At 43.6% G+C, this 17570-nt stretch overlaps 1 protein-coding gene across 1 annotated transcript in view; it reads left to right on the top strand.

Moving 5' to 3' along the window:
- The window catches only part of lama1 (laminin, alpha 1), a 308489-nt gene that overhangs the window by 197079 nt on the left and 93840 nt on the right, over nucleotides 1–17570 (top strand). Inside the window, exons 29-33 of the mRNA XM_060823828.1 lie at nucleotides 2633–2758; nucleotides 5539–5660; nucleotides 7189–7275; nucleotides 7696–7889; nucleotides 12683–12825. Of these exons, the coding sequence (XP_060679811.1) occupies nucleotides 2633–2758; nucleotides 5539–5660; nucleotides 7189–7275; nucleotides 7696–7889; nucleotides 12683–12825 (672 nt within the window). The remainder of the gene's footprint in view (nucleotides 1–2632; nucleotides 2759–5538; nucleotides 5661–7188; nucleotides 7276–7695; nucleotides 7890–12682; nucleotides 12826–17570) is intronic.

The following is a 17570-nucleotide window of genomic DNA, read 5'->3' as shown; positions in this document are numbered from 1 at the left end:
ATGATTTAACCTCTGAGATGCTCACACTATTCACAAGAACGTATGAACTAGGAGCAGAAGTAGGCCATCTGGCCTATTGAGACTGTTCCACCATTCAGTACGATCATGGCTGATCTTTTCATGGCCTCAGCTCCACTTACCCACCCTCTCACCATAACCCTTAATTCCTTCACTGTTCAAAATTATATTTATCTTGCCTTAAAAACATTCAACAAGGTAGCTTCCCTGGGCAAGGAATTCCAGATTCACAACCCTTTGGATGACCAAGTTCCTTCTCAACTCAGCCCATATCTGCCTTACTTTGAGGCTGGGCCCCCTAGTTCTAATTTCAACCTCCAGTGGAAATAACCTCCTTGCTTCCACCTTATCTATTCCCTTCACGTGTTTCTATAAGGTCCCCCCTCATTCTTCTAATTTCCAGTGTGTGTGATCCCAGTCTGTTTGATCTCTCCTCATAAGCCAACCCTCTCAACTCTGTGAACCTCCTCTGCGTCCCCTTCAGTGCCAGTACCTTCTTTCCCAAGTAAGGAATAAACGTATCAATCCTTTAAAGTTTCAGCAGCTGAAATCTCAAACGTTTATGTCCCAGGTGTGGCCCCCAAGTGTGGCCTCACCAATACCCTGTACAGTTGCAGCGTAACCTCGCTATTGATAAAGTCCAACCCTCTAGCAATGAAGTACAATATCCCATTTACCGCCTTAATTACCTGTTGCACCTCCAAACCAATTTTTTCTAAGTCATGCCCAGGTCCCTCTGCACAGCAGCATGCTGCAGTTTATCTCCATTTAAACAATAGTCCATTTTGCCGTTGTTCCTACCAAAATGGATAGATCTCACATTTATGTGACATACGGTCTTGGAAAGGGATGGATTTCAACACAGCCACTCCATTCCTCGTTTGGGAAAAATGCCTGGCAACAGGAAGTGTGATAGCTTAGATACCTCAGTCATTGCTCTGCCCTCAGATGGGCCTGTCAGTGGGCAAGCAGCCTAAAGTGTATTCACAGTTCTTTAAATATACAAACTGGAGTCCCATAAGACCATAAGAAGTAGGAACAGGAGTAGGCCATTCGGCCCCTTGAGCCTGCTCTGCCATTCAGTCGAATTGTGCTGATCTGACATTCCTCACATCCACTTTCCTGCTCTTTCCCTTAATTCCCCAACTGATCAGGAATCGATCTATCTCAGCTTTAAATGCACACGAGGACTCTGCCCCCCAGAGCTGTCTGTGGTAAGGTGTTCCAAAGACACATGACCCTCTGAGAGAAGAAATTCCTTCTCAGTCTCAATCATAATTTGGAACCCCTTTATTCTGAGTCACTTGCCAAATCCATTTGCAATGATGGCATTTGGACTGTTTAATCATTGGATCGTGAACACAACAATTATCACCCCTCACTGTCATGATTGTTTCCCTTTGATCGATCAGATGGGAACACCATTAAAGTATTCTCTCAATTTTTATTTAAGATGACCTTTGCTGTGTATGTATTAGATGCTGGTAAGTTGGTCTATTTGTTAAAACTCCCTTAGGAAAAAAAAAGAGCTTGTAGCTGGAATAAATATTGAGATTTTTCTTTAAACGAAGAAATGTAGACGAAAGCATCAGTCCTATAGTGCTTGCCACAGAGACCGAAAAAAAATACATGAGGAAGTGGGGATAGGTTTATAAATAGAAAATTCTGGAATAACTGAGCCAGTTATGCAGCACCTTTGAAGAAAGTCTTTTTCTTCAGGCATGCTGTCTGGCCTGCGGAGTCCCTCCAATATTTTCTGCTCATAATTTAGAGGTCCCGCACTGGCAATATTTTGACACTGTAGATGGGGTTTGGGTGTAATCAAGTCTGGAAATCAATACAAGTACCAAATAGCACAGTGATCAGTGATGACAGAATACAATGGAACAGAGGAGGTTAAAGGGTGACCTTGTCGAAGTTTATAAAACCATGAGGGGTTTATATAGGGTGAATGGCAAGTGTCATTTCCCTGGGGTTAGTGATTTCAAGGCTAGAGGCATATTTTTAAGGCGAGAGGAGAAAGGTCTATTTTAAATCTGAGGGGGCAGCATTTTTACACAGAGAGTGGTTCATGTGTGAAATGAACTTCCATAGGAAGTGGTGGAGGTGCTTATAGTTATAACATTTAAAAGATAAGAAATCACAAATAAGAAATGTTTGGAGGGATATGGGCCGAGTGCAGGTGGGTGGGACTAGCTTAGTTTGGGATTGTGGTCGGCATGGACTGGTTAGACCGAAGGGTTTGTTTCTGTGCTTTATGACTCCATGTGACGGTAGATCCAACCAGAATGTATTTGTGCTGATCAATTTTTCACTTAATCTGGCAGCATAAATCAACCATAGTTATAGACATAGACATAGAGATGTACAGCACGGAAACAGACCCTTCGGTCCATGCCGGCCAGATATCCCAACCCAATCTAGTCCCACCTGCCAGCACCCAGCCCATATCCCTCCAAACCCTTCCTATTCATACACCCATCCAAATGCCCTTTAAATGTTGCTCTATTTTAAACCATTTGCCAATGAAGATGTGGATAAGGTGTAGAACGGGTCAGTGGTAAGTCATCCATTAGTGAGAAATCTTTACTTCTGTTGTCTTGGTATTTTAAAGGAATGTGCTCCTGGGTTCTATAGACAAAAGATGATCGATGGCCTACAGTCACTCAATACCGTGTGTGTCTCATGCAAGTGCAACAACCACAGTAACGTCTGTGACCTTGATACAGGCAAATGTCAAGTAAGTGCCATCTATCGACGAATGCTGTCCGTGCAAAGATTCACAAGATGCTGTCACCAGATTGATCAATAACACTGTGTCATTCATAGAGTTCAACACCGGATTAGGTTTGAGAAATCATTCACTGTTTGCAGATACACAGGGGAGAATTTCAGGATAGATTTTCAGCCTGGAGACGGGTAGTGGAAGTCAGTAAATGCTGGTTCTGAAGGCAGGACTTTCAATGTCAGAGGCTGTTGCTAGTTGCAGTCAGGCCAGTGGAGTCCAGGCTGCTGTTTGAAGGTCGACATTTGTCTCATCTACTTCGCTAAAAGAACGAGCAGGACCCTCTCATCCCCAAACACTCCCTAAGCCCCATCAGTGCCACCCTTATATCCCCAAACACCTCATGGCCCCATCATCAAGATCTGCCCCACCTCCCATTTTGCCATATCAAGATTCCCCTTTCATGCCCCCATTATCCTGTTGAGATGCAATGGACTCTATCGTGACAAAGGAATGTGTAAAAAATACTTAAAAGGAACAGTCATTTCTTGATAAATGAGTTCTGAAGAAAAGTCCGACCAGATTTGAAACATTAACTGCTTTTCTCCACAGATGCTACCAGATCTGTTGGGTTTCCTCAGCATTCTCTGTGTTTGACAACTTTTCATAGCGTTAAACCCAGTGTGTTTTAAACAACACCATTAATTTGCAGCCTAAGAAAGGTATCAATCCTTTTAAAGTTTCAGCAGCTGAAATCTGAAACGTTTCCACTCACTGAACCTGCTGTGAGCAGTGAAGATATGACACGACCTGGCAATGACCCAGGGGCTCAGAGGTTTCAGGAGAATCATGGTTGTCTGGGCTTCCTGCCAAGCCTCATTATGTATTTGTCACTGGTTGAATATGTAAATAGCAAGATGAGGTCTTAAGTAGGAATTAATATCATTCAACAGTGTAACATTTCAAGGATAAATATGTAAATGTGTCTTACATGACTCTGACCTCAGCGTCAATTTTGATAAAATTCAGCCTGGAGATGTTTGCAGAGGTTCATGGGTAGTAGAAATCAGCCTTCTGGAAATTCCTGGGCAATCTTGGTGTACGCATGCGCGCCAGGACCCTTGCAGAATCACAGCATGCTGTCTCCCAACTTTCCAATGGGCCAGACTCAGACAGGGTCATCTCTGACAGTGAGCGACTAGCTCAGTACAGCACTTCAGTCGACTGTCAGGCCTGGGCTTTGTGCTGAAGTCAAGCAGCTTCCTGGCTCCAGGTGTGAAAGGTCAACCAACTAAGGAGTACGGCCTTTGCACTCAAGTAATTATTTGACCTTTGTCAGTCAGAAAAGAGATCAGTGTGGAGAAACCATCAAACCGGATTCAAGTCCTAGAGATCCAAATTGGGTTCCTTGCTGAGGGTTTTGAGATTAGGAATTCTATCCCACCCAGCAGCCGTCCCCCTGGGAGACTAGCGCAGAGGTAACCTGTAAATCTGGACTTTGCCGCCTCACTTCTTTTATCACAGTGGGTTCTGTAAAATGTAAAGGTCACTGAGACCTCATCCCACGAAGCCCCCAACACCATTTAGTTTCGTTTTTATTTTGTGCTCAGTAATTTGGGTGGAAGCATTACAATCATAATTTTCAACAATTAAATATAACCTTAACAACCCATTCAATTCAACGGGCATTTAGGGATGGGCAGTGAACCCGTATTGCATGAACAAATTAGAAAAGGTTGCATCACGTTAAAAAAAAACTTCATGTTCCTTGCAACCTATTTTACTGATATACTTTGTAGATGTCTGACATTCCAGAGGAATAGGCAGAATAGTTCTCATTTAAAATTGTAGATCGATCTGAAGCAACTACTCTTTTTGCTTTTTTGTGAAGGGAAATTTAAAAGCTGTAGAATCCATGATTACTTTCCAGATATAAGGCAGCAACTGCCCTTCTGGGTGCCGAGATTCACTATTAACTTTGATTTAGAATAGCAATTTTAGCTGGAAATGGGAACAATTTCTCATTTAATATTATGCACGTTAGATTCCCACTTGTTAACATTGTATTGATCACTATTAAGCCCAAACAGTGCAATAAAGCTGTGGTATAATAGTTCTCAGTCTTCCCTAATGAAAAACTCTCAAAGCATGACAATTAACTCAACCACAAGGCTTTCAGAAGGCATTGAAAGTAGCTGAACTCTTTCTTTCATTGTTGAACATTGAAAAATAATACCTTGATTAGGAAGATGATGACTCTATATGTGATTAGGCCCAGTGCTTGAATTAAACTATTAGAATTAAATATTCTGCAGTCATGATCACCTTTGCTGATGCTGATCTTACAATCAGCAAGTCTTTGACTTTTATAAATAGGCAATAGCAATTCTGCCTTAAAATAGCTTCACGAGATCAGAGGCCACATCTTATTAGTAAGCTCCTGCAGATTGTCTGCTGCATATGTTTGATATGTTGAGGATGTCAAGATTTGTGGTTTTGCAGGTAATAAACACACAACATTTCATTTATTTCAGCTGCTGAATGTACGTGAGACAGAATTTTTAGCCAGCCTCTGAAGTAAAATTTCTGACACTATTCCAAGATGATTGTTCACATCTTGGCTACTTTGGATGCCACCTCACTAAGCAGCCAACTTTCACAGAGAGGTGACAGCCATCTAAATATAGGTTTAGTTAACCTACACCATGTTTATGTGGCTTATAATGCATTAGTCTTGCCTTTCCTTCCAGTGAGCACGAATAACCTAATTATGATTTTCTATCTCTGAAAATCAGGCTTGCCGTGACAACACAATGGGTGATCACTGTGAGCTGTGTGCTGCAGGATACTATGGCAGAGTCGGTGGATCTATCACGGACTGCTCCCTTTGTGCCTGTCCCAGATCCCATTCTGGCAGGTAATGTATGACCATAGGCATCTGTTGTTATTGAGTCACTTGAGATATGCTTAGGTGGCTCAGTGGTTAGTGCCAGGGCCCCAGCTTCAATTCCAGCCCTGGGTGACTGTTTAGAGTTTGCACATTCTCCCCGTATCTGTGTGGGTTTCCGCTGGGTGCTCCAGTTTCCTTGCTCAATTCAGAGGTGAGCAGGCTAGGCAGGTTTGCCATGCTAAATTGCCCATAGTGCCCAGGGATGCATGGGTTAGGTGGGTCAGCCATGGGAATTGTAGGATTATGGAGAAAGGGTAAAGGTTTGGGTGTGATGCTGTTTAGAGGATTGGTGTGGACTTGATGGACTGAATGGCCTTCTTCCATATTACAGAGATTCTGTGCCTATATACAGTTCCTTCAGTCCAACCTCGTTCATGCCGATCAGATATCCTAATTAAATCTCGCCCCATTTAGCCAATATCCCTCTAAATCCTTCCTATTCCTACACCATTCAGATGCCTTTAAATATTGCAATAGTACCAGCTCCCTCCACCTCCTCTGGCAACTCATTCCATACACGCACCACCCACTGTGTGAATAGGTTGCCCCTTGGTCTCTTTTATATCTTTCCCTGCTCACCATAAACCTATTTCCTCAAGTTCTGAACTCCCCCACCCCAGGGAAAAGACTTTGTCTGTATACCCTATCCATGCCCCTCATGATTTTATAAACCTTAGCTTCTGACACTCACCCCTGCAGGCACCCTGCCTCTCTTCCCGATGAAGGGCTTTTGCCCGAAACGCGATTTTTCCCGCTCCTCAGATGCAGCCTGACCTGCTGTGCTTTTCCAGCACCACTCTAATCTCCACCCATCACTAATAGGAATCCATCTTATTTTTACTTCTGGAAATTCTGAATAAATACAGGGATTTGAGAAAGTTGCATATTTACTTTCTTGTTAAGAAAAGGATTTCTGACAATGAAGAAAACAGAAAGTTGGATTCTGCCCATTGTCACATCTCAGTAATTCTACTGAGGTTAATCAATCTGTGTTTTCCCCTTAACTCTGGCAATTTTCTGTGCTGATGAAACTGAGAGATATCGGTGGTTTGGGCGTTTGAATCTCAAATACTTAGTAAAGTAAGGTCACTTGTGTTATTTCAACCTCTCATTATCAGCATCATTATCACCATCATAGAGGGATGTACAGCACGGAAACTGTCCGTTTTACGTCAGTGATCAAAGAGCAAGTTACCCCTAATTGTTCAAGAACCCATTGATAGACAATTATACCCTACAATGGAAATAAATTCAGATATGTAATAAATAAATGCAGATTAATATGTCATCAGAATGCTTTGGAGAAATTGTGAACACGTACGCCCATGGTCTGAATATCCTTTATTGTCATTTATTGCAAATTGGTTTGTAACCAAACTGTTTTATTTTCAACTTTTGTGGAAGTAAATTACCAATTGTTTCGAACTCCTGTAAATACATGTCTGACTAATTTTTTTGCGTTGCCTTCCAACTGTTCCCCCCTTTTTCTCACCAGCTTTAGTCCCACATGTGTATTGGAGGGCGTGAGTGATTTCCGCTGTAATTCCTGTCTGATTGGCTATGAAGGACAGTACTGTGAGAGGTCGGTTTCTTTATTAAACAGAACACTGTCATTATTGCTTCTTTCCCATGTGGCTTGGAACCCTATGCAGCCTTTGTGTGGCGGATTTATCTGTTATATAAATCAACATTAATCTGATTGTAATTTTACACTTCTTAACGCATGACATTTTCATTGTTTGCAGTCTCACCATATAATTTAATGGCTGAATCTCATTCATTGTACCCAGAGCAATCAAATCTTATGCTGTTCATGTAAAGTGTAATGGGGATTGCGCTATACAGAGGAACAGTTAGCATGATCTTGTGAAATAAATTCATCATTTCTCAGACGTGTGTCATCCCACTTGAGAGTTTTGTACATAGAAAGATACTCAAAAATCAGAGCACTAATGTTAAACACTGATTTATTTTCTGTTTCTTCCTGTCTTGTGCCTTTTAGATGTGCTCCTGGTTACTATGGTAGCCCACGTGTACCAGGCGGTAGATGTCAAAGGTGTGAATGTAACCCGAACGGTTCTGTGCACATCAACTGTCACCCTTTAATGGGCCATTGTGTTTGCAAATCAGGTGTAACGGGTCGACTCTGTAATCAATGTGAAGCTAAGCATGTGCTGGTGGAAAGTGAATGCATATGTACGTATATTTACATCTTTTTATACTTCCAAAAAGTCTTAAACAGATAACATAGGATGAAGTTTTTTGTAGATTCTCCTGTTTCCTTCAGAATAGATTTTGGTAATGTGTCCCTGATTCGTTGTGAAGGAAAATTATTTCTGGCTTCAAGTCCTCGTTTCCTGATTTCTTTTTTCTCTTTACTCATTCGTAGGATGTGGTGTTGTTGGCAAGGCCAGCATTTGTTGGCCATCCCTCATAGTCCATGAGCTGTAAAAAAAAATGTGGCTGGCTGGGCTATTTCAGAGGGCATCTAAGAGACAGCACATGGCCTGAGGCCTGGTATCATGTGTGTGCTAAACCAAATAAAGGGTCCCACTCAAAAGGACATTAATAAACAAGCTGGGTTTTTTACAGCAACTGACAATGGATATCATGGTCATTATTATTGGGACTAGCTTCCAATTCCTCCAACAGCCATTTTAGAATTTGAACCAGTGGCCCCAGAGCATTAGGCCAGGCTTCTGGATTACTAGTCCGATGAAATGCACCATCTCTCTGACATCCCTGAGATAGAATCATGTGGAAACAGGCCATTTGGCCCATCGAGTCCACACCAACCCTCCAAACAGCATCCCACCCAAACCCATCCCCCATCCTGACCCTATAATTCTGCATTTCCAATGGCTAACCCACTTAACCTGTACATGCCAGCACTCTATGGGCAATTTAGTGTGGCTAATCCACCTAACCTGCACATCTTCGGATTATGGGAGGAAACCCGCACAGACACTGGGAGAATGTGCAAACTCCACACAGACAGTCGCCCGAGGCTGGAATCGAACCCAGACCCTGGTACTGTGAGGCAGCAGTGTTAACCTCTGAGCCACTGTACCGATGAGCTCTCCCAAGTGAAATCAAATCAAATAACCAGACTGAGAGAAAACATTTGTGAAGCTCTAAGAAAAGCATGGTGGTGTTGAACTAATCGGACAATGATTAATTGACCACTGGGAGAGCTTTTTTTTAGATTAGATTAGATTACTTACAGTGTGGAAACAGGCCCTTTGGCCCAACAAGTCCACACCGACCCACTGAAGCGAAACCCACCCATACCCCTACCCTTACATTTGCCCCTTACCTAACACTACGGGCAATTTAGCATGGCCAATTCACCTGACCCGTACATCTTTGGACGGTGGGAGAAAACTGGAGCACCCGGAGGAAACCCACGCAGACACGGGGAGAACATGCAAGCTCCACGCAGTCAGTTGCCTGAGGCGGGAATTGAACCCAGGTCTCTGGCGTTCTGAGGCAGCAGTGCTAACCACTGTGCCACCGTGCCACCCACCAAGCTCTTCCGAAGTGCCAGCACAGACACAATGGGTCAAATGGCCTCTGACTGTGTTGTAACATTAGGAGTCATTTGCAATCCCAACCAACATTCTTGAAATGTGATTGTCACTGAGTAGTCTGATTATAATCTAACACTGTGTGACATGTGGTATCATCAAACATTTGCTTACCTTGCTCAGTAACTGGCAAGTCTTCACCAGCTGTGTAGTAAAATTCATTGCTTCCAGCTTTTGAGTCTCACTGCTGCTCGGAGTTAAAATTCCACAGAGCAATGTTTATAGCACCTTGGTTAATGAATTTATACAAAGTTCTTCAATTTAACAGGGCTGTCATCTTGTTCAGAGCCAGCACATCACCAATTTTGTTTAAAAAGTAAACAAATGTTATTCAGGTGCCAAGGCATTACAAATTATCGCACAGCAGATTTTCAATTTGCCTGTGCTTCGGGGAAGACACTCTGTAATGTTAGTGTTGAACATCATGTTTCATGACCAACTGGACATGATCTGCCATTCTTTATGGTTTGCTTTGAATGCACTCACTGGGAAAAGAGGTTGCAGAGAAAATGCTGGGATGAGATTACTGATATCAAGAGACATGTTAAAGGCATGATATTAAAAATCGCAAGTGCCTTGTTCTAAAGCGTTTTGTGTGCACACATGTTTGTGCACGAGAGTGAGACACTTGCATGTACAGACATTGAGGCTAGACACGTGGTGTTGTAGCTTTTCTCTCTGTTGTTACAGATAGCCTTTGACAAGCTTCTGTTTGGTAGACTAATTAATAAAGTTAGATCACATAGGATTCGGGATAAGCGTGCCATTTGGATGCAAAGTTAGCTTGATGGTAGGAGACAGAGAGTTGTGGTAGATGGTTGCTTTTCAGACTGGAGGCCTGTGACCAGTGGTGTTGCTCAGGGATTGGTACTGGATTCATTTTTGTTTGTCATTTATAAATACTTTGGATGAGAATACAAAAGGCATGGATAGTAAGTTTGTGGATGACACCAAAGTTGGTGGTACAGTGGACAGTGAAGAAGGTTTCCTAAGATTATAAAGAAATCTTGATTAGTTGGGTCAATAGGCTGAGGAGTAGCAAATGGAGTTTAATTTGGATAAATGTGAGTTATTACATTTTGCTAAAACAGACAAGGGCAGGACCTATACAATTAATGGTAGGGCCCTGGAAAGTGAGGAGTGCAGATGCTGGAGATCAGAGTCAACAATGTGGTGCTGGAAAAACACAGCAGGTCAGGCGGCATCCGAGGAGCAAGAGAATTGATGAAGGGCTCATGCCAGAAACGTCAATTCTCCTGCTCCTTGGATGCTGCCTGACCTGCTGTGCTTTCCCAGTGCCACACTCTCAACTGTGGGTAGTGTAGAACAGAGACACCTAGAGGTGCAGGTAGATTGTTCGTTGAAGTTTGTGTCACATGTAGACAGGGTGGTTAAGAAGGAGTACAGCATGCCTGCCTTCCTTGCTCAGACCTTTGAGTGTAGGAGTTGGAACATCATGTTGAGCTTGTAAGGAACGTTGGTGAGGCCTCTTCTGGAGTACTGTGTACAGTTCTGGTCACCTTGCTATAGGAAGGATATTATTAAATTGTAGAATGTTCAGAAAAGATTTGCCAGGATGTTCCCAGGAATAGATGGTTTGAGTTATAAAAATAGGCTGGATAGGCTGAAACTTTTCTCACTGGAGGGTAGGAGATTGACAGGTGACCTTATAGAGGTTTATAAATGATGATGGACATAGATAAGGTGAATGGTAAGGGTCTTTTATCTAGAGTGGGGGAATTCAAAACCCAGGGGAGATATAGTTAAGTTGAGAGGAGAACGTTTTAAAAAGGAAATGTGGGGCAACGTTTTTTCCACACAGAGTACTTCCTGTGTAGAATGTGCTTCCTGCCAGTGGGTGGGTGCAGGTACAGTTGCAACATTTAAAAGACATTTGGATAAATACATTGGACAGGTTTGGAAGGACATGAGCCAAAAGTAGGCAAGTGAAACTAGTTTAGTTTGGAACCGTGGTAGGCATGGACTGGTTGGACCGAAGGGTCTACTTCCATGCTGTATGACTCTAATAGACTTGGAGCAACTGCAATTGCACCCTCTAGGCAGGAGAATCTTTGTCAGAAGTAATAGCCTAGAAATTATTTTAGACAACCTTGATTTTAATGTACAAACACTGTGTTATTTTGTCTACTGTTCTTAAGTTGCCAATCTGTGCTGATAAATGAAACAGCTCTGAGTTGTTCTTGTTTCTCGGAGTTTCGTTTTAATTCGGTCAAAAATCCCATGAAGGTCAACTTAATTTTAGTCAATGTTTTATAACAGGCAATATCAGATTAAATCCTCAATAATTTTAACTTCCACCGAAGAGAGAATGAAAATTAAAACATTTACTCACAACACGCTATTGGCCAATATCTGAATTACCATCACTTCTTTATTTTCAGAAGCTATCTGTAGCTAGCTATGTGAATCTGGTGTTGGTGGATTTCTACATATTAAGTTTATCAGAGACAGTGCAGGACAATGATGTTGAAGTAGAAAATAAGCCAATATCTCATTGAATGGTAGTACAGACAGGAAGGGCTGAATGGCCTCCACCTGTTCCCATTTCTTACATTCTTCTGATGTTCCCCACTCAGCTCTCCCATTGAGGAGCAGTGTTTGTGAGAAATACATCTCCCAAACTCATGGATGTCCCAAATGTTCCTAAAATTCACACTTAGCATTCCACGGTAAGATGAGGATGCAGTTTTACACATGGGAATTTTAAAAGAAATTTTTACCACAGTTTGCAAACTAAGCTGTAAAATCTCACTGTGTATGCTGGAAATCTGAAACAAGGACAGAGTGTGCTTTTAGATTAGACTTACAGTGTGGAAACAGGCCCTTCGGCCCAACAAGTCCACACCGACCCGCCGAAGCGCAACCCACCCATACCCCTACATTTACCCCTTACCTAAAACTACGGGCAATTTAGCTTGGCCAATTCACCTGACCCGCACATCTTTGTGACTGTGGGAGGAAACCGGAGCACCCGGAGGAAACCCACGCAGACACAGGGAGAACGTGCAAACTCCACACAGTCAGTCGCCTGAGTCGGGCATTGAACCCGGGTCTACAGGCGCTGTGAGGCAGTAGTGCTAACCACTGTGCCACCGTGCCGCCGTGCTGGTGAAGCATCTGTGGCGACAGAAGCAGAGAAAATGTTTCAAACCAAATACCAGTGTCCTTTAGGAGTCACAATGGACATTTCTCTCTCCATGGAGGCTGTCAGAGCTGCTAAATTTCTCTCGCAAATTTTGTATTTCTGACAAATCTCACCTTTTACTCTCCCATATTTTTCCATTCAAGTAAAGAAATCATCAGATGGCTGTGACGGATTTTTGAATTTTCTGACAATCCTTGCTTTTCAGTTCCTGATATTTCTCTCACGTTCTCCCCCAGCTTGTGATGATGATTGCACAGGACTCCTGCTATCTGATCTTAGCAACCTGGAAACCATTTTGATGACATTAAACGTGACAGGCTTTGATCCAGCTCCCTATAATCTCTTTACTGACATAGAAAACAGGACAGAACAATACAAGGTGAGGCGCTTTAGTATGCTTTCATATTGGTGACTCGGGTGAGATAAACTGTCAACACATTTAACACAGAGATCAGAATGGGTTACAGAGTTAGCTCGTTCAGGTTTTTGCCCATTAATGACAACTTTCAGTCTTTCCAAAGGGACCAGGACAGAACTCACCAGTCGGTTTACAAGCGAGTGTGGGGTACAGTGAATGACGTTGATTTGCCTTAGCACTGGGATCCTGACCTCCCCACATCTCCATCCTGTTCCAATGTGGTGAGTGTAACCTCAGTTAGCCCACCTGCCTAATCCAGGTCCTATTGATGAGTGCTGTTTGACCACCCACCAGTCTGTTGGCAGGAGTCCGAGGTCAGTGGGAAAACCCAGGATGGTGGGGAGGGAGGGGAAGGAATGTGAGAAAGAGAGAGAGAGAGACACCCGCCTTTCAGCATCACTTTCCCCCCCAGTCCCTCCCCAGCAACAAGCCATGAATTCAGGCCAATCCCTGTGGATGTTCCCTCTCCACTTTCCTCTCCATCAACACCAAACCCACTCAGCTTCTCTCCTCAGCCTGAGATGTGATAGATACACACAGACGTAGCCCACTTTGCCCTATACACACAGACACGTATACACACACATACAGACCTATATATAGACACACATACATACACAGAACCAACACACTGACACACACATGCAGATGCATACGCACAGGCATGCACTCACAGACACGCACATACGTACTTACACAGACATGCACACACACACAAACACACACAGATGCACAGACATGCACACGCAGACACACAGTCACGTAGACATGCATGCAAACACACGTAGACAGATACACAGATATGCCCATCCAGACATGCATGGAGACACAATCATACAGGCATATACACACTCGCAGACACAGATAGGCACAGACACACACATCCATTCTAGGCCTTGTAGATCCAGACATGACCACTGCAATTTCTGGGTCTGGGAGCTATTGAAAAGTCAAACGGTCAGCAGCCATTTGTGGAGGTTCCATCACTGAGCAATGGTCACTCCTTGGAGCATTAAACCAGTGTGGGGCAGCCAGCACTGGTGAAGATGTGGAATGGGAAACCATGTGAAAACTCCCAGCCCAGGTGAGAAATGTAAATGTTGGCTTTTGTTTTGGGATACTGACCGCTGGCAGCTTGCAGGGGCTATCTTGCTGTCACCTGGGCCTTAAAGAGAAGGCTTTTAGACTCAGTAAGATGTGATTCACTGCTACCCAAATGTTGCCTTGCTGTGAGTCCATTTTCAGGCTGTAAAGTGTGACCCCTGCCCCCCTCAGTAAGCTGGTGGAGGGGAGGGAGGTTGGGGTTGGTTGGAAGAGGTGAAGAAATATGGGATTGTGGAAGTTATTGCAGGGTGTTTAGCCATTGCTGTCTCATAACCACAAAATTTCATCATGTGACCTCCCGTGGGGTCCCGACCCTAACCTTGGGAAGCCCTGGTGGAGTTTATTTCTTGATGACAAACCGCTACAAGTTACAAGATAAAACATGGTTACAAAGATAGTGAGGAGATATGATTAGATTACTTACAGTGTGAAAACAGGCCCTTCGGCCCAACAAGTCCACACCGACCCGCCGAAGCGCAACCCACCCATACCCCTACATTTACCCCTTACCTAACACTACGGGCAATTTAGCATGGCCAATTCACCTGACCTGCACATCTTTGGACTGTGGGAAGAAACCGAAGCACCCAGAGGAAACCCACGGGGAGAACGTGCAAACACCACACAGTCAGTCGCCTGAGTCGGGAATTGAACCCGGATCTCAGGCACTGTGAGGCAGCAGTGCTAACCACTGTGCCACTGTGCCGCCCACAAGATCTATGGGCATTGGTGTCCTTTCTTATCCCAACCTATGCATCATCAGATTGGGTGGAACTAAACGCAGTCGCTAACAGGAACTCTTTCAGAACTATTACCTTATGCAAAAATGGAAACTCTGGATGAGATAGTCCCTAAGGCAGTAATGCTGTCACTTTATGGCTTTTAAAAAGGTATTGATGTCAGTGTCAATTTTGTCACAGTCGCTGCCACATTAAATGAAACATTTGTGGCCAGAGTGACTCACTGATTGATAATGGAGCATGGCATGCTTTATATGGTGAAACATAATGGTTGGCTGGAGGTGTACACCATGGCTGTAACATCACGTTTATTGTAAAGGATCTGGTTTGTGACCAGCTGTAGTCGACTCCCACCCTGACTAAATTTAAGGTTATTGAGGTGAAGGGAATCTTTATTAATGCTGGAAAAGAAATATTTATGAGTCAATAAACCTAAAACCGGAAACAGTTGTTTGCTAAGAATTGTAGACCCCCAACACTTGCTATGGAATTGCAATATATCTGTAACTGATACAGAGTTCCTGGTTTATCCCTTAATGATGATCAAGAATCTGAAACGGATAGATTTTTATGTGTTTCTGTAACTAGTTTATTCTCTGCGATGGGATGTGGTTTTCGCTGGCAATTTATTGCCCACCCCTATTTTTGGTCTTGTACTGAGTAGCTTATAAAAGGCAGAGATGAGTAAACTACGTAGCAGTGGGTCTGGAGTTACACCTAGTCTATGCCAGTTACAAAGGGCAGATTTCCTTCTGGAAACAGATGCATTTTTAAACAACTATCAGTGGTCTCACTGTCAGTTACAAATTTCTTTTAATGGGGTTTAAATCCTGCCAATTACCACAGTGGGATTTGAACTGACCTGAAACACTAGCCCAGTGACAATACCACTTCACTACCATCTTCCCCCAACATATAGCAGTAACAAGGCTGAACATTTCTGCGATATCTCCTCACTTATAAAGTGAACTTTGCTGACTATTTTATATTAGGTAAGTCAGATTGAAAGGATTTTCAGAAGATTAGACTAGATTAGACTTACAGTGTGGAAACAGGCCCTTCGGCCCAACAAGTCCACACTGACCTGCCGAAGCGCAACCCACCCATACCCCTACATTTACCCCTTTCCTAACACTACTGGCAATTTAGCATGGCCAATTCACCTGACCCGCACATTTTTGGACTGTGGGAGGAAACCGGAGCACCCGGAGGAAACCCACGCAGACACGGGGAGAACGTGCAAACTCCACACAGACAGTCACCTGAGTCGGGAACTGAACCCGGGTCTCAGGCGCTGTGAGGCAGCAGTGCTAACCACTGTACCACCGTGCCGCCCACAATCGTCAGAATTTCTTCATGTAAATCAAAGTCTAGTAACTGAAACAAAAGTGGAAGCAGAAGATCTGAAATAAAGCACAGAACATGTCAGAGGAACTCTGCAACTTAGATTAGATTCTCCACAGTGTGGAAACAGGCCTTTCGGCCCAACAAGTTCACACCGACTCTCCGAAGAGCAACCCGCCCAGAATCATTCCACTACATTCACCCCGACTAATGCACCTAACACTATGGGCAATCCAGCACATCTTTGGACTGCGGGAGGAAACCTGAGCATCCGGAGGAAACCCACGCAGACACGGGGAGAATGTGCAAACTCCACACAGACAGTTGCCCAAGGCCGGAATTGAACCCAGGTCCCTGGCGCTGTGAGGCAGCAGTGCTAGCCACCGTGCCACCCTGGAAGTTTCTGTGAAAAGCGAAACAGTTAACATTTTGAGTCCAAAGACTATTTTTCACTGGTCTCCTTTGCCCTCGAAATGATGACTTTCTCGCTCCTCCATCACCAGCAGACTTACTGAGTTTCTCCTGCACTTCCTGATTTTATTGCAGTGATTGGACACTGAATTGAAAGCTTGGTCACTTTTTGCATAATGAGATTAGGAAGTGTTCCCCTTATTGCCTTCAGTGTAATTTTGTTAGTATTTCAGTGGTCAGTTTACCAATTGTAATTGCTGTAAAACATGATCTGTAAAGAGAAAGGAATGAAAGAAAGAATACAGTCTTTGCTCTGGAAATTTTTCACTCACAACTGTAGTGCAGAGGGGGTGGTAAATCCTACCGATAGATCAGGCCATATGTTGTCAGTCTGTGAGAGTTTGTGTAAAATGAAGACAGATGTTCTCTGGGACTAACAACAGGAGCAGCAATTTTCACTCGAAATACATGTCTTAAATGCTGAGATCAGTGTAATGTGGAACAGCTGGAGCTCTTGTGTGCTAGAATGTTGAATACAAACAGTGTGAAGAGTTCTCAGCAAGAGATTTGCTAATGAAGCCTCATCTTGTCCTCAATGTGCTTGAACTTTCAACTTTTTACTAAGATAATTGAACGCAACTTGGCGTAACATTTACAACTGCCAGGAGTTTGTTTTGCCCGCAGCATGATTTTCCTCCCCACACGTGTTGGAAATGTGGAGTGGGTGTGAACTTTGTCTCCGAATCGATTCGATGCACCTGACTTTAAACCCTCAGTTACAAGTGTTTAATTAGAATAATTGATTACCAGTTTGGAGCACGTGACTGGAAATCAGCTTGAACGCTTCTGGCAACCTGCACGGTGGCTCAGTGGTTAGCACTGCTGCCTTGCAGCGCCAGGGACCTGGGTTTGATTCCAACCTCGGGCGACTGTCTGTGTGGAGTTTGCACATTCTCCCAGTGTCTGCGTGGGTTTCCTCCCACAGTCCAAAGATGTGCAGGTCAGGTGAATTGGCCATGCTAAATTGCCCGTAGTGTTAGGTGCATTAGTAGGGAAATGGGTCTGAGTGGATTACTCTTTGGAGGGCCTGTTTCCGCACTGTAGGGA

Source organism: Hemiscyllium ocellatum, chromosome 4 (assembly GCF_020745735.1).
Source record: "Hemiscyllium ocellatum isolate sHemOce1 chromosome 4, sHemOce1.pat.X.cur, whole genome shotgun sequence".
NCBI lineage: Eukaryota > Metazoa > Chordata > Chondrichthyes > Orectolobiformes > Hemiscylliidae > Hemiscyllium > Hemiscyllium ocellatum.
The sequence above is the reverse complement of the archived record's forward strand: the minus strand, read 5'-3'. Positions and strand labels throughout refer to the sequence as shown.